This window comes from Nyctibius grandis, chromosome 5 (assembly GCF_013368605.1).
Source record: "Nyctibius grandis isolate bNycGra1 chromosome 5, bNycGra1.pri, whole genome shotgun sequence".
Lineage (NCBI taxonomy): Eukaryota > Metazoa > Chordata > Aves > Nyctibiiformes > Nyctibiidae > Nyctibius > Nyctibius grandis.
In genome coordinates this window covers 64001788-64027273 of record NC_090662.1, presented here as the reverse complement: position 1 = coordinate 64027273, position 25486 = coordinate 64001788, and the positions used below count along the sequence as shown (strand labels likewise).

At 38.2% G+C, this 25486-nt stretch overlaps 1 protein-coding gene across 1 annotated transcript in view; it reads left to right on the top strand.

The window, feature by feature from the left end:
* CRY1 (cryptochrome circadian regulator 1) overlaps positions 1-24809 on the top strand; it is a 40495-nt gene extending 15686 nt beyond the window's left edge. The window contains exons 2-14 of the mRNA XM_068400630.1: positions 6350-6458; positions 10197-10339; positions 11723-11907; positions 13250-13338; positions 13943-14083; positions 14174-14485; positions 16977-17128; positions 18566-18768; positions 19328-19429; positions 20616-20708; positions 21865-21936; positions 22032-22139; positions 24154-24809. Of these exons, the coding sequence (XP_068256731.1) occupies positions 6350-6458; positions 10197-10339; positions 11723-11907; positions 13250-13338; positions 13943-14083; positions 14174-14485; positions 16977-17128; positions 18566-18768; positions 19328-19429; positions 20616-20708; positions 21865-21936; positions 22032-22135 (1705 nt within the window). The 3' untranslated portion in view covers positions 22136-22139; positions 24154-24809. The remainder of the gene's footprint in view (positions 1-6349; positions 6459-10196; positions 10340-11722; positions 11908-13249; positions 13339-13942; positions 14084-14173; positions 14486-16976; positions 17129-18565; positions 18769-19327; positions 19430-20615; positions 20709-21864; positions 21937-22031; positions 22140-24153) is intronic.
* The last annotated feature ends 677 nt before the right edge of the window (positions 24810-25486 follow it).

The window sequence follows — 25486 nt, the reverse complement described above, 5'->3', positions numbered from 1 at the left end:
CTTGACCTACTAACCACGCCCCTTCTAATACACCCCAGGATGCCATTGGCCTTCTTGCCCACAAGGGCACACTGCTGGCTCATGGTCATCCTGCTGTCCACTAGCACCCCCAGGTCCCTTTCCCCTACGCTGCTCTCCAACAGGTCTGTCCCCAACGTGTACTCATACATGGGGTTGTTCTTGCCCAGATGCAGGACTCTACACTTGCCCTTGTTATATTTCATTAAGTTTCTCCCTGCCCAACTCTCCAGCCTGTCTAGGTCTCTCTGAATGGCAGCACAGCCTTCCGGTGTGTCAGCCACTCCTCCCAGTTTGGTGTCATCAGCGAACCTATATCAAATTTGAGCTATTTCTCAGTGTCTCATACTTTGTTTCATTATTAGATGAAATCTGTCTTACGATTCCTGTAGAAGCTAGTATGAGCAATAAATTTACCTAGATGATACTGGACTTTCATAATGACCTAACTGAACATACAGCAAAATAGCAGATATGCATGAAAGAAAGGCTCGTGCTCTCTCTTCCCATGAAGAGAAATAAATATTGCATAATTTATTATACAATCAGGGTTTAATGTTGTAAATTATACTCACTGAAATAAAAAAATGTGGTTGATGTTATATGGTACGTAATATTCTTTTCATTAAATCCAGATCTACTAAACTCTGAAAGTTGAAGGAGGAATATCTGATAGCAATGTTGGAAAAAAAATTGAATGGGAAAATAAAACTAGTAGATGTTAGGCTGCTTAAGATAATTCTGATAGACAAAGTCTGGGTGGTGATCAAATATCCATAATGACATGAGTCTCTTGGTTGACAGTGCTTTTCTTTCACTGGAGGGGTTGTAATCAATGGCTTGGCATGAGGACTAGTGGGTGGATAGGGGGTATTTAAAAAGGTCGGTTAAACGGAAGTTTGGATGGATTGCTGGAAGTTGGCTAGTCATAGGTAAAAATATTAATGAAACTTAGGAATGAAAGAAGGTTTAGCACTGTTCTTTTTCACTCAACTTTTTAAGCTTCTTCCTCAGACGGAGGAAGCCTGACTAGATTCCTTTCTTTGTGTGGTACTGGCTGTGCAGTCTAACACTCCTCCCTTGCCTAACGGTTACATTCAGAATTTGGATCAGTTCAGAAAGAACCTGAAACTGAAGTTTCTTGATTCTTTATGGCTTAGCACCACCCTTTTCAGATGTGAATGATGCCTGAAAGAGAAGTCATTGCATTTTAAGTCCCCACAATTCCCAGCGACTGTCCTCATTTCATACTGCCAAGGATGGTTATATGTGATTACAGTTTCTGGGTGTTTATTACTCCTAAAAATAATCCCAAACAAGACTTAATGGTAAACAGTGTGTCTGTAAGTATCCTTCTTGTAAGTCTCCTAAATAAAAATGCCACCTTTTTAACAGGCTGCGCCTGAGTTCTTCCCTGGAGAAAGTCTTTAGTCACATTAATAGTGCAGAGCCAGGAAGGCTGCATGACGTAGTGCTTAGTTTTGTTCATTTTGTTAATGGTTAACTGTGTTAACAATTAGTTATTTAACTTTCTAAATTTCTGCCTTGATGGTACCGGTTTATTTCAGTTGTGTGGTAGCTAAAATTGTGATCTGTATGATCTGAACCAGTTTCTGGCAGTCACTCTTAAGATGCCGGGGGGGCAGAAGGTTTAGTTTAGATTTCAGACCCCAAGCAGACTTTGCATGACTGGCAGCAGGGAAGATTGTGGAGTTTCTTGGAGTAAACAGCTAAGATTTTGTCTTTTAAAGAACGTGGTCTTCAGAAGCTTTCCTGAAAACTCTGAATATCATAATTAGATGACCCTGAGCAAAATGTGTGTAATGCCCTCTAAGAATGTGGTTTGAAGACAGGTATGCTTTTCATCGGCATCTTCCCCGTGTGACGATAAATAAATATTTTCTGCCTCCCTCTATCACCTCAGTCATGCATGTACCTCGCACAGTTTTCTACTATGAAATTAATGGTGGACTTTTCCTTCTGCTGGTTTGTCCAAGGGAAGCTGAAGACCAGATGCAGAAGCCTGGGCTGATGTTCTAATCTGATAAAAAAAATCTGTGCATCCTTTTTGTGTCTTTCTAATGAAGTCACGTCACGTAGTTTTTGTTCATTTAAAGTGCAAAAGAAAGTGTTTTCCCATTGACTGTTAGGTTGAGAGGAAAAAGTTGTTCTAGATTGCAGACTCAGAAACATGACCTGTAACTGTAGGGAGAGACTTAAATAGCTCCTAATTGCCACACTTTGGTGTAAAGTATAATACAGTTCAAGCCTAGTAGCTCTTTGTAGTTGGTATGAAGAAACTTTACCTGAAGAGCTCGTATACTGAAAAGCAGTTGCTTTTTATGAGATGGAGGTTTCATATATGGTTTCAGTTCAGCGACTAATTTACCATTCATTTTTGTTTGTGTTCTACTGTGAAAGGAACATGTTTGAGCATTTTGGTGTATCTCTTCAGAGAGAAAGCTCAAATAATTTTGCCTCGTCTGTCTTAGAATGCTGCTCTTCATTATGTTTATGTTTGCACTGAGCAAAGCACCTGCATGTTGCTGTGCTGCAGCAAGTACCCTTGCATGGTGTTAGAGTAATTTAGAACTATTTGCGCTTGTGAGCAACTGTTGCCAGTCAAAATGATACCTTGGAAAACTCTTTTCCTCTTTATTTTCCAGATCCTGTAATAATTCGCTGTGACAGCACTGAATGCTGAGAATTATTATTTTATTATTTTTCTATTAGTATGCTTAATATGTGTGGGGGTGTGCATGTTGTGGATATGTTATTACTCCTGCCTGACATACATGTGTATGTTATAGATGAAACATTAATTTGTTAGGACACGAGGTAAATGCAATGCATTACAATACCATGCCAAAATTGGAGAAAGTGCAGGAATTAGGAGTTGTCCCAGGCAGCTGATGTAATTAAAACGTTTCCTTTCACGTAAGCCTATGAATGCAGAAATTTGGAAAGGTAGAATTTTCCTTCCTTAAATTCAGAGTAATTTGTATCTGGATATACCTAAAGCTATATGTTAATTAGCATGCATTTAACCACAGTAAAGATGCTGTGCTGCTTCTGCAAGTTTTAAAGGTACTCATGAGAAAAAGAGGAGGTGAAAACTATGGTTATGATGAGTAGTTGATTGAACTATCAAGTTTCTTGGTAGGGGTTCTATTGAAAAGCAATGATTTAAATAGGTTCATTTTTAATTGAGCAAGGCTCACTGTAGGTCCTTTCCAATCCAAACTGTTCTATGATTCTATAAATCTGGGCAAAGTCTTTTACGTTAGACAAATTTTATTAACCCTTTAATGAGAAAATGCCTCTAGATGCGGTATAGCATATAATTGGTGAAAACAAAATAGGTGATTAATTATTTGCAGCACATTTTGTTAAAACACATTTGGTCCAACTGGAAGATGCAAATATGTTTAATAAACTGCATGCTCATTCTGAGTGACCACTTGTAGACCGAATCTGTGTTCTGAAAGTCAAAAGCAGTATTCTTTTGCATTGCCGTTACTATAGCTATCATAGGGTCACTAGGGTTTAATTTGGTCTATTATTTTTGAGCAATATGCTTTCAGTGAGTCTTGCAACACAAGCTGTGCTTTAGCTCTTTTACATGTGTTCTGTTTTTATTCAGTAGGGGGAATGTGTGTGTGTGTCCCCTGGCCACTCTTCTGCTTCCTTGCTACATATATTTAACAATTTGAGTCTACACCATTATGTTTGTTAGGTACATGAAAGAATTTTATGGAGATTGAAATGCTGGAGTGTGGTAAGAGATAGTTAAGAGAGATAACAGAGGGGATTTGGGGAACCAACAAAATAGAGATTAAAGAGTATTAAGGGCAAGTTTAGGGATCGTGGATGTGAATTGGAGACTGGGTCAGTGCATGTAATCTTCTTGAATAGGATTTTGTTCCAAGTCCAGACTAGAAGTTGTATGTTGTGGTCAGTCAGGTAGGAAGAAAAGAGATTGAGAAAACAGAGGGAACTGGAAGTCAAATAGGAAAAAAACCTAATAGTTTCCTGAAAGACAAGTTTTTAGTTTGAATAGTTATGAGCATTTTATGTCACCAGTTTCTCTTCATACCCTTTCCCTATATTCTGTGATATGAAGTTTAAAAAACAAAACAAAACAAAAAACCCACCACAACCACAAAACCCCATCAAAACAAACCAAGAAAAAAGAAACCCTTTCCCAGACTGTTCCAAAGGTATCCAGGACACTACTGCAGTTTGTCTTCATAGAGATTTGTGAAGTATATGTGAATGCACATGATCCCTGGAAGCAAGATTCACATGGGTAAGATTAATGATAAGGTCTGTCATTCCTGGCTTCAGAAAAAATGATAAAATGAAGCTGTGGTTTTCAGAGTCCAGCTGGAAGTGACTTTGGCCTGGGAACGTGGGGCCGGAGTTCTCTCTGATATAAGCATATGCGATTCTCGTCTGATTCTTAAAATGACTCCTGCGTGGTTTCTAACTAAATGAGTATACAGAAGTTTCTTCTACTTTTCTTACTTCGTGGTCTCGCTACTCCGGAGTTTTTTCAAACAAAATTTATCAAAGAGAGAGAATTAGTCATTTTTGGCTTGTTCTAGTCATAAAGCATATAAGCATAGTTGCCAGCCAAGAAGCTGTTGTATTCTTGTGCGCTGGCTTCCTCTCAGACTTGCCTGCTGTTACCCTTTCAGGTCGAGTGGGCCACACATTTTAGGCATTTAATAGCAGCTAGGCCGTTTTCGTCCCAGCCCTCTATATATTATTTTTGATATTTTTTTTCCATATAAAGTTGGAAGCAATGTGTGTTAGGTAGGCATCACATATATTGCTAAATATCTAGAGAATATAGAAAATGTTAGTAGGTTTAAAACAGTCATGTATGCTATATCCCTCCTAGAAGGTGTAGCATTTTTGTTGTAACCGGTTATTTTTTAGGATTCATTCTTAAAAACCTAGGTGTTTTATGGACTCCTGACTTTACTAAACCTGGTTGCTCTGTGTCTTTGCCTTTGTAATGCTCTGGGCACTTGGAGGGGTGCTGCCTGCCCTCCCCTGCTAGCTCGGCACCCTTTCACCCTGGCTGTGGGCGCAGCGTCCCCAGGCCTCTGGGGCACGGCTTTCTCTGCGTCGGGGTCTTGGGTGGTTGCTCCTGCGGTGCTGTCCTCAGGGCCTTGCACCTGCACATAGTGTCGTTACAGCAGACTCTCTCAGAATAATGGCCTGTGGTGTGGGAATCTCCTCTTCTTTTGCCCTTTGGGTGTAGCTTTTGGTTTATGGCAGGGGATCCAGTAATGTATGTGCACAGAGGTTAATGACCGGCAGGCTCTGACTCAGCAGTTGCCCTAATCAACGCGCACTTTGAGTGCCAACAGCATTGTAAGTAAGAACAGCCACTTTCTGGTTTACCAGGTTTGAGCGGCTCCTGGTAAAAACTGTGTTGTTACTACGAGGAAGAATATTGTGGGGGAGCCACTTGCGATGCTGGAGAGGAGTCCGGGGAAGGGCACTCATCTGGGGACCCCCAGCATCTCTCTGGCTGGCTGGCCACAAGGGAAAGTTTCCATTTTTCCTCTGCTTCCTTTTGTTTTTATTTCTTCCCCCAAACAACTTTCACCTGTGGAGTTACTTTTAGTTACTGAACCCACTAATAAATCTTGGCATGAACCTGTCTCAACATCCTTTGCGCAACTACTTGTTGCTCTTGAAGACTTGCAGATTTGCAGCACCCCATTCCTCCCTCCACCTTTTTTAAAATCTTGTTTGCTGATTTGCTCATTAAATAATTCAGGTGAGGTTACAGCCAAGATGTGTGAAACAGGCTATTTTTATAAATGAAGACCAAAGGGATAGTTATGACCATGTAGTCCTCTGGTATGCTGTTTTTAGTAACAGTTCAGGCTGCTGTGTTGTAAGAAGGACTTGGATTAAGTTTAGTAGCAGTATGCCAACAGCTGGTTGTCTGTTTGTTGTTTGTTTGTTTTTCCCCCCCCCCCCCCGTGGTGTGCTTTTTGCTTTACAGTGACAAGATACTCAAGTCTTAACTAAAACTAGAAGTATGTTTCAGTCCATTCCAAAGTTGAAATAGTGTTGAGGTGAAAACTTAAATGACAGTGCAGTTTGGCTTTCTGAACATATCATTTGAATATATTATATTGTATTGAATTACTGTAAGCTAAGTGTAATTAGGATGTGAACATGCATGTATCACCCAAATACTGAAGGTCTGATAATAGTTGTTGGATTGTTCCTCTTAGTTCCCTTTTCTATTGTAAAATTGTCTAATTTGCCTCAGAAAATAAATGTTTCTTACAATGCCTTGCAGATTCCTGCTTCAATGTCTTGAGGATCTTGATGCCAATCTACGGAAACTGAATTCACGGTTGTTTGTTATTCGTGGACAGCCAGCAGATGTTTTCCCCAGACTTTTTAAGGTAAATGCCACCTTGCAGTTGTTGCTTCTATCTATAAATATGACTGACAAACTAATTTCAACTAGGAATATTTCTTGTACTATATACTTCAGTGCAAGTTGTTATCTATGCAAATACTTAACAGCATCCTTGCAGTTTCTCTTTAAGGTAGTTTTTTTTAGATTTGAGTTTTTCCCCTCTAATGTGCATATCACCAGCTGAACTGAGTTGCTCTTAGACTTTACAGTTTTTGGTTTCTTTCTTTCCAGAAATGGAACTGATTTCTAATGGTTTGCTACGTGTAGGTACTGTATATTACTAAATTTTCCTTTCCACGGTCCTTTTGAAATGATGAAATATAATTCTGTGCACGTGAATCCAGGTCAAAGCCTGACCTGTAAAAGCAATGTTTAATTTAGGCGAAATGTCTGCTGTGGTTGCTTTTTGACCATTAAAAGTGGTTTAATAAGCTTTTTGCTGGTAGTAGGCTTGGTAAAAGTATAGTGCAGGTAAAAAGCAATTTCTAGTCAAAGTAGTTTAAGGCTTCTATGGGAAAGGGTCTTATTATTGAGCAAATTAAGGCTGTGAGGGATTGTTACTGATATTAAGTTGTCTTCCATGGATAATAGTGTATTTAAGGTAATGATACTATAATAGGATAGTAAAAGAGATCACTTTGCAGATTGGTTTTAAAAGTTTTTATGGAATGACTGGATTGGGATGACTGAGACAAGCAAGACTGTGGGGAAAAAAATGAATATCTCTTTTTCCAAAGAGATTATGTGTTCAAGATTTTATTCCCAAGTCTTCAATGCCAAGCTGAAAACTCAGTCACAACTCGCATTTCCATCTTCATTCTTGGGCTTTAGTTGTGAAATGCCAACTGGATGGTACTCTAACTGGTCTTCCCTTGATTTCCCTTTGCTGAAGAATTTCCTGCAGGTGTGTTGTGGTATTAGTTGCTGCTTGCAACCCCCCAGATATTCAAGCTTGTTACATCTGCATGCCAAATTTGGTTTGATTGCATTTAAATAGGGGCAAAGATCTTCGCTGTTGTGTGTGTTGCCTTTGGATTCGAGTGCCCTGTGACAAGTTTTCTTAAATACTTTAATGACTACTTTGACAACTCCTGTTTCAGATCTTGCTACTAGGCTGATCTTTCTAGGCCTAACAGCACTGGAGTGCCACGTTTTCAGAAGATTAATTTTAGTGCTGAGAAGGTAATGAAAATAACTTGTCATATAGATAGTGTATAGTAATCAAAAAAGAACATTCACACCTGGGTATGTCTTCTGGTTCTTCAAATTACCAAAAAGTGTCTTTATCATATATTTGTTCACTGAGGGGCTTTTCAGGACATCCTCTATCCTTGAACAAATAAGAGGCATTGTTGAAGCTCTTGAGGGCTTCTTCAACTTTTGGCTGAAGACTACCTAGAACATGCATCTATCTCATATCATTAATCTCACAGCTTCTTTTGCCAGAGCAGTAGCTGTACATCAGGCACTTGCAGTGCAGTGAAGGGCATATAACACTGAATCAAGCTTTTCAGATCATCCTCATAAAACGTCTTAAAGGTGAGTGATGATTCTGACCCTGAAGAACACATGTAGATGTTTTTTGGCTGGGAGAAGATAACTTTAAGTAAATAATGGTAGGAGATAGTGGAACTTCTGTAGAGCCTTATGTCAGGAGCCCCTATCACAGATGCCAGCATCTGTGTGTTTCCTGGGGATGAATGTTTCACAGCTGTTTCTTGGTAGGGCTCTCCTTTTCACAGGCTGAAGGACAATTCCTTCAAAAGACAGAGCACTGATCTGTCTTTACCCTTGCAAAAGGCCTCAAGGACCTTTAGGCTCTTTAATTCACGTGTGCATGTGTGTGTGTATATATATATATATATATATATATATATATATATGACTGCTTTCCTCTTTCCAGTCCTTCAGAGCAGCTTTGCTTCCCTTAAGACACTGAATTCGGTGTCACATGTTTTCAGCAGTACTAGCTAACAGTGCTGCTGATAGCAGCAGTAGGCTGTCATCCTCTGGAGTAGTGCATATAGATGGAATATTTTTACCAGTGGACTTTTTTGGTAAAGACAAACTATCAGGTCTTTGCAAAATTCTTTTAGGGTTTTGGGTTGTTTGTTTTGTTTGGGTTTTTTTGTGTGGGTTTTTTTTTTTGTTAGTTTTTTTAAGTAACTTGAGGATAATGGTTCCACCTGACTGCAGAGATGCAACTTCTACTAGTAGGAGTCACCTACTTGGCACCTGTTGGTTAACTTGAACCATGCAAGTTTTGCATGGTTCTTGCCTCATGCTCTTCAGTTTGTCCTGGTCTGCTCTGTATCTCTAGCTCTTTGGGACTGGCTTGATAAAGAAAATAGAATTGGAGCAATCTCTAATTCTTTAAATGCATCAGTGTTGCTGAAAGCATCCAGCAGCATGTGCAAAGCAATTTGTGTCCATGCTTATTCTAAGTGCCTAGCTCATGCTGATGTATTCGCATCACGTAACACTTGTATCAGAGTTCCTTGGCTCTCTTGGGGACATGACTCTGGCTCTTGGACACAGTTTTTATGGTTTTCTTTTCAATATGCCAGAGGAAAGAAAGATTTAGAAAAATAGCTGCTGCAACTTGTCAGGCAGTGGGTTTACATTATGAAATGGGAAATAAATGTTGTATGATGGTATAGGAGGTTGCTTGAGGATTCGGGGCCTTCTGGGTCAGTCTTGGCTTAATGATAGAAGGAGCCAAGCCTTCTTGCAAAGAGCAAGCACTCCTTGGAGTTGCCTGTCCCTAGGGTTATACCTGGGCTTCGTCTAGGAGAGAGCTAGAGAGTCTAGAAGTGAAGCAGCACCTTAGGTGAACAGTAGAGTCCCCCTTGGCTCTCTTGTGTAAATCCAGTTCTCTGAAATAGTCTGGCTGGTGTGTTTAAATCAACTGATTAAGATTCTGAGAGATTAGAAAGGTATTTCTCTGAGTTTGATTGTCAGGATGGCTTTCTAGGATCATTCTGTGCATACTTCACCTTTCCAGTTTCCTACTGTTGCAGAAGCCTTAGCCATTAGCGATCCCTTTCTTCACTTTTTTGCCCCACCTGGTACTGTTGACCTTGGTAACAGCATCTGTGACATAAAGTATGTTAGACTTGAAGGCGTCCTCTTTTTAGGAGACAGATTTATTTTTTTTTTATTTATAAATTGAGAATTTGAAGATTGTCCATTCTGGTGGGTGAGGGGTAGGGATTTGGAAAAGGGGAGGAAAATGTGTGGTGTTTGTTTTGAGGCAGGGGGTGTATTTTGTGCCCCCCGCTGCTGAAACTTCAGTTCTGCTGTTAAAGGTGACAGGCATATGTGAAAAGTTTTTCTGCAGAGCAGGATACTGCTGATTAATGTCCAGAAGACAGCCTCTATCATCCTTCCCTTCTGTTGTGTCTCTTAAGCTATATGGATCCTAAAGTTAGGGTTTTCAAAATTTGCAGAGAAGTTGTCCCATTACTGTGTGCACTCATAGTAATGGGACAGATAAGTAGAGGCTTTTTTATGCCTGATTCCTACTTAGATGCCAAAACGTTGGACTTCATTTTTGAGTCTGGGTGTCTAAATGTATTTTGGGCCTTTATGTATATCTGACAACTATCAGCAGGTAATAACTGGTGTTTCATCTTGTCACTGTCCTTCCCATTCACCTTTCCATCACCCTTCATCAAGCAGCTGACTTGATGAAGGACCATGTTGTTGTTCTGTGTTGCAGGAATGGAATATTGCAAAACTTTCTATTGAATATGATTCTGAACCATTTGGGAAGGAAAGAGATGCAGCAATTAAGAAGCTGGCGAGTGAAGCTGGAGTGGAGGTCATTGTTCGCATTTCTCATACATTATATGACCTAGACAAGTAAGTTACTATTACCTCTGATTTCTAAAAGGAAAAAAAATATGAATTTTATGTAGTATTTGGTTAGATACTGTGTGCTACTTTCTGTGCAGAGCACTTTATAGTTAGGAAGACTACAAATTTGTTTTGTTTCTCTTTTATCCATCCATCAAAATTTTATTACATACTGAGTAGAACTTTGCAACTCCAAGAAATGCTATGTAACTGTGGAATACTGTTTCATTTTGGAGTTGTGTTGATAATAATGGTCATGTTAATTATCTGTCTTTACAATGAAGTTACTCAAACATGCCTGTAACTTCTCCCAAATAAGATCTGTTGTTGTTTAGTTGTTTTGTTAGATTGTTTGGTCCTTACTTCACTTGCTGTACACAAGTTAGCAGAAAGTCTTTTATTTTTGAAGAACTTTTTCCTATCAGTTATATATTTAATTGGGGTTTGTTTGATATTGCTGTGTTGCGTTACTTAGTGTCTTGTTTGTATTTTTGCACTGCTCTATTTAAATGGATTAGTATTAGCTTCCTATTATAGAAACATAATCCAAAAGTATGACTTGGCTTCTCTTAACGTTGAGTAATGTATTGTGGTAGATGCCTGTTTTATTCTGTTGTAAGCCGATGTATGAGAGGCAGCTAGACATACGGGAGGAAAGGGAATTATCTACTGTTTCGAAACCAATGCCTGATTTTTTTTTTTTTTTTTTTAATCCTAAATTGAAAATTCCTTTTCTTCTGTCCCCACCCAAGCACCTCCCTCAAATGAACGGTTGGTTCCATCTGCCAGTTCATAAATTATTTCTTTGAGGTTTTCCTGTTTCTGAGATTTTAGATATATTTAAGGTGACAATACAAAATATAGAAACTGTGTGTTTTTACAACAGTCATTGTGTGTAAACTACACCTTACTTGTTCCCTATATTAAGACAGTTGTAATATTGACTACTGTTCTCAATACCAGAATAGAAAAATAGATTTTTTTTTTTAAATGCAAATAGCATAATCTTGGAGGTGACTTTGATGTATCTTTATGTAGTTAACGATCTCGCATCTGCTTTGCTGATCTGTATTTTTCTTTGCCTTGAGCTGTCCAGATTCATTACCTACTTGTTCTTGAGGGATTTCCCTCAACCCAAGAATGAAGAATAATTGACTTGGTTATAAACAGTTAATTTATATGTATCCCTGGTGGAGAAAAAAGGATGGTAAAATTAAAGTTCAAACTGTCTGTATTACCATGTATATCTGTGATTTTATATAACATGCTAGAGGCAGGTAAGAAGGTATTTCTCTGTGTGTATAGGTATGTATATTTTATAAAAAAAAAAAAATAATTATATACTATTGTCTGACATACTACTTTTTTTTTTCTTTTTTGTCAATCCAGAATAATAGAATTAAATGGTGGACAGCCTCCTCTTACTTACAAGCGATTCCAGACCCTAATTAGTAGAATGGAACCACTGGAGATGCCAGTGGAGACTATAACCCCAGAAGTAATGGAAAAATGTGCTACTCCAGTTTCTGATGACCATGACGAGAAATACGGTGTCCCATCACTTGAAGAGCTGGGTATGTTCTAGGACTGCTTTGATATTGTGAAACAAGTAAGATGTAATCTACCACTAAAAGCGTAATACTTAAAATAACCATGAGAGAGGTACTGCTTATGGTTAATCGTTAAACTGACGCCAATTATGACGTACAAAAGGAACAAAAAAGGATAATCAACTCTGTAAATTTTAGTTGTTTTCTTTTAAATCTGAGGTCAGATCAAACTACACTAAGTACTGTTTGGCTTCTTATAATACAGTGTAGCCATTTTTCCATGGTACTAAATAATCATTAAGCTACTAATAGCCTTTGATACTTGATTTTGTATTAAATGCATTTGGTATCTTTGTGTTTCAGGTCATTAATCTGTCATTTTACAAATTAATTAAAAAAAGCTGTCTTATCTTGCAATGCCAAAAAAAAATAACAATAAGGCAAATCATTATTTTTAGAAGCTTCTTGGGGAAAAAAAAGTCTTGTTTCTGTAAATTTAATTTTAAGAAATAGTATCAAGCTGTTATCCTGTGAGCCCCCCCTCTCTTTTTCCTGTTCTCTCCTGCCCTGAAATACAAGCAAATGTGGCATGACCTCCAAATTGCTAACAAAAGGGTCTTTTGGCTAAGCTCTGGCTGCTTTGTCTAGTCCATTTGAACTCTTATACAACAGACCTTGCTTTTAAAGCCTTTTTAAGATGAGACAATCTCACTGTACAGTGGTTAAACTATAGGCAGACGTGTTATCTCATGCACCTGGTGAATAATCTTGGGGGAGGTGTGGGGGTGTGGAAGAAATCTTGTTACCTTCTTTTCATCTTTCTTTTGCAGCTCAAGTATGTGTTTATCATCAAATTGACAATAATCCCCATCTGTTATTTAAGTCAAGGTCAATGAAACCTAGGAATGTTATGAAGATAGCACTCATGCTTTTAACTTGATGGAAGAAGTTTTTAGACGTTCTGTAAATTACAATAGCAATTGTTGCTTCTTAGTAGTAATTTAAAAAAAAAAAAAAGTTGTGGTTTTGGGATAGCCCACATATTGCAGAGCTGAGAACTTGAAAATAATTTGAAAAACGATAGAAGAGACAGTTTGTGCGAAAAACAAGAAGTGGAATTGAAGACCATTCAGCATGTAAAACTTGTAATGTAAATTAATGTAAACGTACAAGTAAGTTAGAGGTATTGAATGTGCTTTGCTAAGACTTGATTGCATACTGTTTTAAAACTTGTACTTTGCCGTGTGTCCAACTTAGGGTTATCCTTGAGATACAATAAAATGTAGTCAAGTATCAATATGCTATAATTTTGTTGCCCTACAGTATAAGCAAACAAGGAATTTCCTTGTTTCAATTTGTTTTTCAGGTTTTGACACAGATGGTCTGCCTTCTGCAGTATGGCCAGGGGGAGAAACAGAAGCTCTCACACGACTGGAAAGACATTTAGAACGAAAGGTATGTTTCAAGTCATTGCACGTATGACATATCTGGGAAACATAGTTGCTCTTTGCAATGAAATGTAAGAGGAATTGGACAAGTTGTTTTAAAAAAATCAAACCCACAAACTTGAACTCAAGGCCTCAATATAATGATACAAATCATGTTGCTGTTTCTTAGTTTTAAAAGATGATAGCAGACAATCTTTAATTTGAAGTTTAGAGAAAGTCTGTTATACTATTTTCTACTCCAAAAAAAATTAGTTATTTTTTCTTTGGCAGTAATTTTACTTGAGACATACTTTTTATAACTTTGAAGGGGAATTCCTCTAAAAACTAACGTATTGGCAGTTGTCTAGGTTTCCTCTGTATTTAAAAGAAAGGGATAGGTAGTTCTGGAAGACAGTTCATGCCTACTGCATTGAGATGAATTACCTTCTAGAGATTCCGCTGGTTCAAAAGGAACCCCTAAATATTGTGGGTAACATGATCATCTGTCCAGTGTCTGGATTCAGTTATAGACAGTGTGTGATTTCTCCCTTTATGTTCACAAGTTGCTAACTAGCCTGTAGTCTGATACTGCTGTGTGGTTTTTGTTTTGTTTTTGTTTTTGTTTTTTTAAGGCTTGGGTAGCAAACTTTGAAAGACCACGAATGAATGCAAATTCCCTTCTGGCAAGCCCTACAGGGCTTAGTCCCTACCTCCGCTTCGGCTGTTTGTCCTGTCGTCTATTTTATTTCAAATTAACAGATCTTTACAAAAAGGTATGATTTCTACGTAGTCAGCTACACATTCTTACATGCATGATTTTCCCTACTTCTTCTCCTAATGAAATGTTTAATGATGATCTTCAGGTTAAAAAGAACAGCTCCCCTCCCCTCTCCCTCTACGGCCAGCTGTTATGGCGTGAATTTTTCTACACGGCGGCGACTAACAATCCACGATTTGATAAAATGGAGGGGAATCCTATCTGTGTTCAGATTCCATGGGATAAGAATCCTGAGGCCTTGGCCAAGTGGGCAGAAGGCAGGACAGGTTTTCCTTGGATTGATGCAATTATGACGCAGCTTCGTCAAGAAGGTTGGATTCACCATTTAGCCCGTCATGCTGTAGCATGCTTTTTGACTCGAGGTGACCTCTGGATTAGCTGGGAAGAAGGAATGAAGGTATTGTTTCTTATTCTTGAATTTCTTAAAGTGCCTGTTAAAGTTTCAGATAGTCATTCTAGAATTGTTGTTACTGTGTGGTGTGAGTTGAATTTGAAACTTTAAATTGTGGCCAAAGTTAAATTGATTCTGATAAACCGGTGGTGCTGAAGTTTTGCCTGCTGAATGCCCCCTTTTATTTGAATATCAGAGTGTTTCTTGCAGTCAGAATAGGTCTGCAGTTCTTTTAAATTTGAGATTTCTTCCTAAATCTTGGCAAATAAATATGGATTACTCTTGTAATTGAAATTTCTTTCCAGTCATACTGTGTGAACAGTTTCTGTTCACATTTTGCATCCTTTTCCGTGCGAAGGGAAAGCACAACAGGAGTTAAAGGGAGATAACTAAAAGCTGAGAATGTCCTTTCAGCAATTTCTGTCCCTTTGCCCAATGTTAGAAGTGTGAGTATGGGCAATATGATTTGGCTGAGGTTTCAGCGCAGTTAACTGCTATGCAAGTATCCAAGAGATGCTCAAGTTCAAATGACAAATGTCAGTCTTTTGAAGAAAAGCATGGAATAATTTAGTCTCAGCCTTTGAATCAGTTTTACGTTTTGAGAAGGGTGGCACATCTTTTACTGAGCAATGTTAATCAATTAAAAACAGTTTTTTATTTTTGAAATCTAAAAAAGAATTTACTTGCCATCAGGATTATGACCTCATTTTTATATAAATAATCTTATGAAATTTCACCTTAACAGATCAGTTGTAAGCAAACACCTTTCTTTAAAAAAAAATTATCTTGTTTACACAACAACATAAGCTGCTTTAGGAATTTTCCTTTTGCAGTTCATAGATAAGGACATCAAAGATGCACATACATAGATGACTCAGTCAAATGACGAAGCTCTATATTACAGATAAAGGCCAACTTGTTCTTACTTTCGAAATAATACAGATATATGGAGGGCCCAGACATCCAGGGAAGGATGCTTAATTCATACGTCCATAGCTAGCAAAAGTTAATCTGGCCTTCTGCAGCGATGTTATTTCCAAACTCTTATTGTATGGCATCATCTAGTGGAACAGTTGTGTGCTAATGCTTAAAGTTCATCTAAAGATCTTGTTACATTATTAGTCACTTTCTGTTTGAAAATGTTTTTTGAAAATGTTTTAAGATAAATCTTATTTTTTCAAAACACTTTTTTTTTCCCAAATAGTTGCAGATACTTAGACAAAGATACTTTTGTAACACTTATTCAGTGTATACTGTAGAATGAATGCCTTATTGAATATATGTAGGGAGAGGGTTTATCCTTGTATATAAGGTATTACCTTATGCAGATTTTTTATGTTGGAATAATATTAGTTGAAGCTGGGGGACAGTAGTAGGGTGTTAAGTTTTAGTGCTCAGCGTGAAGAAAGATGTTGGCTTACTTGGAACATTTGGAGACAATGCAAGTTTGAAAGGAAAATCAGAACTTGCAAAAATATGTATTAAATAAGTATCTGTTTTGAAAACTACTTCTCAGTGCATTCTTTTTTATAAAAGGTACTTGAATGTTCTCCTTCAAAGAATAAGACTTCTCTTTATTTCTTGTTACCCTGTATTGCTAGTGATCTGACTGAGCAGAGAAACTTCTTTTTATACAAGTTAGTATAGTCTGTGTTAATAATTAAAAAAAACAATCAGTGCTGGAAACTTGAATGCTTCATGACTATTGAGCTCCAGATTTAAAGTAAAACCTTCATAAATCTTCAACTTCCTCATGGATTATTTTTAATATAATAGAGGTAGCAATTACCAGAGAAGACATTTTTTGTCATCAGACCAGAGAGTTCATTATCTGTCCCATCACTCTTCAGCATGCTTGGTGGTTCATATACCTCCAGGAATCCTAAGTGTGCATCCTCAAAACTGTGACTTACTAGATTAACTACTGGCCTTCAAGAATGCAACTTCTGAATGTTTGTGCTACCCTGAAACTCTTGAATTCTACTCTTGGGACTCCTTGCATAGTGAAAGGTGCTGCGCAAGGTGAGGTATTCAGACCGACAATTACACGTTTGAAATGTGCGTTGTATGTTCCCTGTTCTCTGGAAGTTTGCAAAGCTTCCTCACTTGTAATGAAGCAACTTATTTTGAAATCAACAAATGCCACTTGCAAGCAATCAGGCTCCAGCCATCCTTTGAAGATTTATTTTTTAAGGATGTGTTTATGCAAGAATGTGTAACTTTTTGGTTGTAGCTTTCTGAGATGTCTACAAGGGTTTTTTTTACAGGGTAAAAGCCAAACAGGCTATCACACTTTTGTTCTTGAGTTTGGCATTTGGGTAAGTACTTGCAATTGTGTACTGAGCTTTCTGTGAATGTTGCTGTGTAAGAAAGGGTGTTGCTGTGTGAAGAACTGGGTTTTCTGTACTGAAATCAGAAACTCAGAACAATTCTTGAAAAAGTAGGTGTCTTGAAGGTGTGCCACGTTCAGACTAACTTGTTGCTCCGTTTTCTCAAGGTCTTTGAAGAGCTATTACTTGATGCAGATTGGAGCGTGAATGCTGGAAGCTGGATGTGGCTATCGTGTAGTTCCTTCTTTCAGCAGTTTTTTCACTGCTACTGTCCAGTGGGTTTTGGCAGAAGAACTGACCCAAATGGGGATTACATCAGGTAACTCACAGTCCAGAAATTGCAGTGATTCATGGATGTTGCTTAAACTGTCACAGAATCACAGAATCACAGAATGTTAGGGATTGGAAGGGACCTCGAAAGACCATCTAGTCCAATCCCCCTGCCGGAGCAGGATTGCCTAGACCGTATCACACAGGAACGTGTCCAGGCGGGTTTTGAATGTCTGCAGAGAAGGAGACTCCACAACCTCTCTGGGCAGCCTGTTCCAGTGTTTGGTCACCCTCACTGTAAAGAAGTTTTTCCTCATATTTATGCGAAACCTCCTGTGTTCCAGCTTGAACCCATTGCCCCTTGTCCTGTCAAGGGATGTCACTGAGAAGAGCCTGGCTCCATCCTCATAACACTTGCCCTTTACATATTTATAAACATTAATGAGGTCACCCCTCAGTCTCCTCTTCTCTAAGCTAAAGAGACCCAGCTCCCTCAGCCTCTTCTCATAAGGGAGATGTTCCACTCCCTTAATCATCTTTGTGGCTCTGCGCTGGACTCTCTCTAGCAGTTCCCTGTCCTTCTTGAACTGAGGGGCCCAGAACTGGACACACTACTCCAGATGCGGCCTCACCAGGGCAGAGTAGAGGGGGAGGAGAACCTCTCTTGACCTGCTAACCACACCCCTTCTAATACACCCCAGGATGCCATTGGCCTTCTTGGCCACAAGGGCACACTGCTGGCTCATGGTCATCCTGCTGTCCACTAGCACCCCCAGGTCCCTTTCCCCTACGCTGGTCTCCAACAGGTCTGTCCCCAACTTGTACTCATACATGGGGTTGTTCTTGCCCAGATGCAGGACCCTACACTTGCCCTTGTTATATTTCATTAAGTTTCTCCCTGCCCAGCTCTCCAGCCTGTCTAGGTCCCTCTGAATGGCTGCGCAGCCTTCCGTTGTGTCAGCCACTCCTCCCAGTTTTGTGTCATCAGCGAACTTGCTGACAGTGCCCTCTATTCCCTCATCCAAGTCATTAATGAATATATTGAATAGAACTGGTCCCAGTACCGACCCTTGAGGGACTCCGCTAGACACAGGCCTCCAACTGGACTCTGTCCCATTGACCACCACTCTCTGGCTTCTTTCCTTCAGCCAGTTCACAATCCACCTCACTACCCGATCATCCAGACCACACTTCCTCAGTTTAGCTGCGAGGATGCTGTGGGAGACCGTGTCAAACGCTTTACTGAAATCGAGATAGACCACATCCACAGCTTTACCATCATCTGTCCACCGGGTTATGTCCTCATAAAAGGCTATCAAGTTGGTTAAGCATGACTTCCCCTTGGTGAAGCCATGTTGAGTGCCCCTAATGATCCCCCTATCCTTGATGTGCCTAGAGACAGCACCAAGAACAAGTTGTTCCATCACCTTTCTGGGGATGGAGTGGCTTTATACTTAAAAGGACCTTTTATTTTTTTTTTTTTAAGACGTTATTTGCCAGTACTTAGAGGTTTCCCTGCAAAATACATCTATGATCCTTGGAATGCACCAGAGAGCGTCCAGAAAGCTGCAAAATGTGTTATAGGAGTTAATTATCCCAAACCAATGGTAAATCATGCAGAGGCAAGCCGTCTGAATATTGAGAGGATGAAACAAATCTACCAGCAGCTTTCACGATACAGAGGACTAGGTATGGTTATAGGCTATTGAATTTATTTGAAAACTCCTCTCACCTTCTAGCAATCAATAATTTTGTCCTATAGCAGTGGTAATCAGGGGTGAGCTCAGTGTGGTGACCAGGGTTGTGTATCCAAATAAATGAAAATATTAGATGTAAGTAATCTCTGGTAGCATTCTTCCTAGTTAGGAAACACTGTCCCCTTTTCTCTCGGAGGTAAACCACATGCACTTGTGTTGCTCTGGGAAGTGTAAGCAGTATGTTCAGATATTGGATATAGAATCAGGATGCATTGCACTCCAATGCAACATAGCGAACAAGTGTAACTAATGAATGTTGGAAAAGTTATGCAGAATATTATGTAGAAAATGCCTGTTAAGTAATTGTGAACTAAAATTACTTGGCAAGATCCCAGAAGTAGGCAAGATAGAGAGATGTTTCCCTGTTACAAAGGCAAACCACTGGGGGTGAGGGTGGAGAATTGGCTACCCTAAGGGAAAAAAGCATGCTACACTTAATCTCTTTTGTTGCTGTCTTTCTTTATGGCTGTATATTTTATTTCATTGCTTAGGTCTTCTTGCAACAGTGCCTTCTAATCCAAATGGAAATGGAAATGGTGGCCTAATGGGCTATTCACCAGGAGAAAGCATTTCTGGTTGTGGTAGTACAGGAGGTCGGTCACATTCTTTCAATACATAGAATTATTGGAACTGAACCACACAAACTTCTTTTATAATGCCCTTGGCATTATGTATTATAAGAAAGAGCTGTTTTCACAAGACAGTTTTCTCTACAAGTCATAAACATGTTCAGATTTATTCACTGTTTGGTAGCATTTGTATGTAGACATCTTTAGATTTTTTATTTTTTTTTTTAATCTCAAACATCTAAGAATTTTTTAACCTGGTGTTTTTTTTTCCCCTGAAAATTACTTACTAACATGTATCAAACAGTTTAATTTCAAAAGCATTTGAATGTAATTTTCTTCTAGAAGTCTACAAGCATCTTGATGCTTGGAATAAGGAGTGATTTGTGAATTTTCAAGTCAGAACTGTTTATTTGTAAACTTCTCTAATGCTAGCATTAGATTGCTTACTGGAATTTAATTCTACCATGATGTCAACAACAATATGGTGGACAGTGTCTGAAAGAACTTAATATAGAATTGACCGTACAGTTTTGATGAAAATTACATTAGACTATTAACGTTCTTATTGTAACATACAAAGACCAGCATTAACTACTTACTAAGAAAAAAAGAAATAACAGTATTAACGTTGTATGAATCCATGGTGCATCAACATCTTGAATCCTATGTACACCTTGACTTCTCATTCTAAAAGGATACAGCAGAACTGGAAACTTACTGGTTTTGTGTTCTCCTTAGGCTTTAGTCAAGGTTAGAAGCAGATTGCAGAGGAAGATGGACCTTATTCTTCTCAGCCAGTACAGGTCCTTTCAAAGAATTAGACTCCTTAAAGCTCGGTGCTTGACCTTTTATTTCTTTCAAGTTCAGAGATTTAGAAGACAGTAAGGGCTTAGTTTAAAATATTAACATTATGTGCACTCTTTTCTCCTTAAAATGTATACATATATACTTAAATGTGTACATGTACTTGCACTTTCCACATCAGAAATGTATCCATTTTATAGGAGGTTTTTGTCTATTCATCTGAATTTGCAAGTGTGAATTTGGAAAGATGAAAGCATTAGAGCTTTGGACCTGTCCTGAGGTGGTTTGAAAAAAAAAGCCACAATGAAAGTCTACCTCTTGAAGAGGGGAAAACCCCCAATATTTTAAATTCCAGCACTGGAATTGTATCTTCTGTTATGTTTAAGTCTTTTTCCTGCCTCTCCAGGAGCTCAACTGGGAACTGGTGATGGTCATGCAGTTGTTCAGCCATGTGCCCTGGGAGACTCTCATACAGGAGCAAGTGGAATTCAGCAGCAAGGTATTATGGCAGTGCCTGTCTGTAGAGGATCTCCAAATCCTCGCAACTATGGAAAAACAGACAAAACATCAAAATAACATGGATTGCTTTTTGGTGTCAGCTGCTGTCTACAACTTGAACTGGCCTTGTTTCTGTTCTTGAAACATAAAAATTATTTGTTAGAGTGAACTTGCTTGTCTTGTCACTTTTATTTCTAAAATGCTCATCTAGAACGATATTTGTATGTCTTGAGTGGGAGGGATCATAAGTATGAAAAATTAATAAACATTATCCTAGGTTACTTTAAATGAAAGATACTGAAAGAAAGAAGTTCACTTTGTGTATTTGCTAGCAAAGTTTGCACGTTATCTTTTCCCTGATTTCATTATCACTCTTTCCATATATAATCAATTTCCACAGTTTTGTGTGGATATTCTCATATTGTGGAGGCAAATTTTTGTTGCTTGAACTATACAGAAGCTTAAGCTGTGGTTTGTGGTAGATCAAAGTTGCAATCAAATTTAGCACAACTGTTTCTTTCTTTGCAATCTTAACAGAGGTTGTGTGTTCACTGATCATGAAAGACTGTAATGTGTTTTGTTTAAGCATCCAGAACACTGCAACTGTTCAGAATAAGAAACCTTGCAACTGCTTTTGCTAATGTGCACTACTTATGCAGAGCGCTCAGTGTCAAGGTTGCCAGTGGATAGTTTACGTGAATCAGAAAATAATTCGCATCTTTCTTTAAGTTAGTTGCATGATTTTTTTTTCCACAACTTAGTTATGCTAAGGATTTGCTACTATTGCTATAGCAGAATTATAAAAAGGATGAGGAGACTTGGCAGAACAAATGTTAAAATTTATAACAACTTAGAATTAAAGTGTTTGGATATATAAACATTCTGCTTGTTGCAAATATAATACATAAATATGTATGCACTTCATATTGTACACTCTGTATATATAAGTGCATATATATTTAACTGCTGTAGGCTGCCATGAGGCTTTTTTTTTTTGCATAAGAACTCTCCTGCATTCAGGATGGTTTCTGGCAGGATTTTCCTTGTTGATGGAAAATAAATCAATTGGCTCCTTTCTGGTTTTGTAAAGAATGTAATTGTACACTTGCAGTTCTAAATTTTATTTATTATAATAAATATCTACTGTATCTGAACAGGTTACTGTCAAGCAAGTAGTATCTTACACTATGCTCATGGAGACAATCAGCAATCACACTTATTGCAAGCAGGTAATTTAATGAACAACAAAAAAACTGAAACGCTTTTCCTGAGTATATAAAGGTGCAGTAGAGTCTTAATGTAAATACTGGTTTTAAATTATCAGGAAGAACAGCCTTTGGTACTGGCATTAGTGCAGGGAAACGCCCAAATCCAGAAGAAGAAACTGAGAGCGTTAGACCAAAAGTCCAGCGACAGAGCACAAGTTAAACTGGTAAGATCTGAGAGACCTTAAATTATCTTGTTAATGAGTAAATTCCTGTACAGATTTTGTGTCTATGATAACATTCATATCACTGCAATGCAAAGGATCCTAATTTATTGCTGTAAATATTTCAGTTCCAGGTGCAGTACAAACACACAGTAGAAAATCCTGGCTCTAGAGAGTTTACAAAGTATGAGATAGGAAGTAGTTATAAAAATAGAACCAGACCAAAGATTATCAGACACAGATCGAGGTGTTAATGAAAGGGAGATGGATAAACTGTGGTTTCACACACATAGCAGAGCTGCTTATGTTGCTTCAGTTAATCTCTGCTCCCACATCTCACCTTAAATTGTGCCAGCAGCACTGTGTGAATGTATGGTGACCTGAATCAGAAGACTAACACAAAAGGAAAGGCTCAGAGCCTGGATTACAGTTTGATGTACAAGTGGACTAAGCAGAACATGTTTTAGAGAGAGACTGCAGAAAACCTGCAAAATGCTGATGTAGTTATTGCATGTAAAGATGTAGGGACAAGAAGGATTTGAAGACTTGAGCATTTGTCATTCATCTGTAACCTAAGCAGGATGCTCAGATTGCCAAAGTTTGTCAAGAAAAGTACTTGAATTTGGAGGAGGAGGCATTGCTAAATAGATACACATGAACAGGTGTGAAAATGTGTAGAGAGAGCAGTAAATTGGAGAAAGAGTTTGATATGTGTGAAATCATCAACACAGAGAAGATAATTGGATTTTATCTTTTTGGATGAAGTTATTTAGGAACAGGATAGAGAAAAGAGAAGGCCAAAGAGGTTACATCCCTTCCCCCAGTGAGCTTGATCTGAGAGGAATAAGGAAGATGACCTGAAAGACAAGTTAAAGAGTAGTTACTTAGGAGGAAAGCCAAAGAGTGGAGGCCTGTCTGAAACAAGAGGGGACAAGATGTCAAGAATAGGAGTGTGGGTGCATAGATTAAAGGTGATTGAGATGTCATTCCATTCTTATCTTTTACAAAAAACAAGAGTTGGTCATTATGGAGTTTAAAGAATAAGAATAGCATATAGGCAAGATAATAGGACATGGAGAGACTTCGGTGGGATTGGAAGATGGGGATTCCATACAGCAAGTATAGAAGATGCATTCAGCATCTCTAGAGACAAAACGGAAAATTCAATCCACTTCATTTAGATTTGACAGCAAGATCTGATTTTGCTTGTTATGTGGTGTCAGGACTTTGACAAAGTTATTGTGGTGGATTATGAACAATTGTGTTGTATGAATTTGATTCAGTGAAGAACCACAGCATTGTTTCCATAATGCCTGTCACTTGGAGAAGTGAGCTGAGACCTTAGCGATTGATCCATCTGCTATTTTCTCACATACTGGAAGCACTGTAAACTGTGCTTCTGTGTTCTCAAACTGATTTCTGGTACTTGGATGGGCCTGAGTGGAACATAATTCCGAGAGAGTCAGTGTTTCAGTAGCTGTCTAGTCCTTATTATGTGTAGGTCATTCAGCATCCATGTTTTGTATTGCAGAATTCCTTAGGTGCTCATGTCTGTGTAGAAGTGCCTGCAGAGCGAATGTCTGGTTCCTGTCTAAGCTCTTTTTCAATTGAGAGACAGGTTGGAGGGGTTTATAGTTTGGCAGAGAAGACTGATTTTGTTAGGGGTGTTCAAAGCATGCTGCAAAAGCATTATAGTCAAATACAAAAATCAGCCAAGATCATACTCAAAAACACTGCTGGCAAAAGGGTGTGTGCCTTCTGAATAGCACTAAAGTATGGAGGCTGTTGGTTTTCTCTCTTCTTTTTTTGTTTTTGTTTTTGTGGTTTTTTTTTTTTTCCTTCCCCTTTTAGCCTCTAAGGAGTAAGAAATGAGAATTCTGAGTATTTGGACTAATACAAATGGGGATGGGGCTTCCTGCACTGAGAAGGGGGGAAAGAATATTGGTCCCTTGAATTATTTCTGCCTTCTTCAAAGACTCATGACAAACTGCTTAAGAATTTTTCTTTTTTCTTGCAGCATTACTGGAAGAAACTCAAAGAACACACAGGACAAGATTCCTACCACTCTGTATTGGAACTAAAGTGTTGTAAGAGTACGTGTACTAAAATGACATACTTTATCATAAATTATTTTCAATTGTTCTCAGTTGTTGTAAACAAGTCCAATTTTTGGAATGCATTATTTCTAACTGGCATTTCTATGGTTTTTAACTTTTTAATGACTCTTTCACAAAGGGCAAATTGAGTTTTGTATATAAAGCATTTGGTGAAGAATTTGCTAACTTAAATGTAAATATAAACATTCATGTTTAGCGATAGACCCATCAATATATTTTTGATAATCTTTCATGTATATGGTAGTAGGAAAAGCTATAGTGATGTTCTGTAAAATGGATGGACATAGAAGGTTTTGAAATTTTTAAATTGTTATTATTTTTAGAGTATTGTCCTCTGTATGATCAACTTCATATTTTCATAATGTAAGTGATTAGGACTGTGTTTAATCAAATACACTAGAGTTGTAACCTTTATTATTTGCATCTGTATATAAGTCATATGCCAATTTTTTGTCAAGTTGTAAAATTTTCATGTATATGTCCAGTCCTTGTATTTCCCAGTTGCCTTGTTCAGTAGTGACATACCTTGTTAATAAAAGAAAATTGTATATATAGATACATATGTCTGTCTTTCGTGTATGCTATTGCTCTGGTACATATTTCCAAACATAACTGTTTCAGGAAAAGAGAAGGGAAATGTAAGTTTTAGACTTAAATCTGGAAGCCACGAACAGTGAACTGTTATTACTTTTCAAGTTTCATGATACTGAAGCAAAACACTATCCAAATTATTCAGGCCTTTTTGTTGAAATTGCATGCATGTATGTATGCTTACCATTAAATGTTTTTCACCAATGTATTTATGAAGTGTCCCTTCAAAATCCAGGGTTTTTGTGTTTTGTTTTGGTTTGGTTTTTTTTTTTTGCTATAATTGCAATTTGCTTGATAGCCTGGCAGTCTTTCCTGCACTGCAGCTAATTTTCTGCTCTTCGAGGATGTTGATTTCTAAAAACACAGCGGGTTTGCTGACTACTCAGTTAATACTGCCTCAAATGTTTAGAGAAGTTGTATCTAAATGTTTTCTCAGACCACTAAGATCGCTGAAGAAGCAGTCTGAATTACTACTTTTTACATATAACTAGGTCAGTTACCTACTTGAGTGGGTGCACAAATTAATTCTTATGTGGGAGGAGTTAATTATCTTGTTCTTAGTATCATGGGGCACTTCTATGTGTCGATTTAAAATTCAGACCAGATTTATGGGCTCACAATGCAGGCAGCAGGGCATTGCTG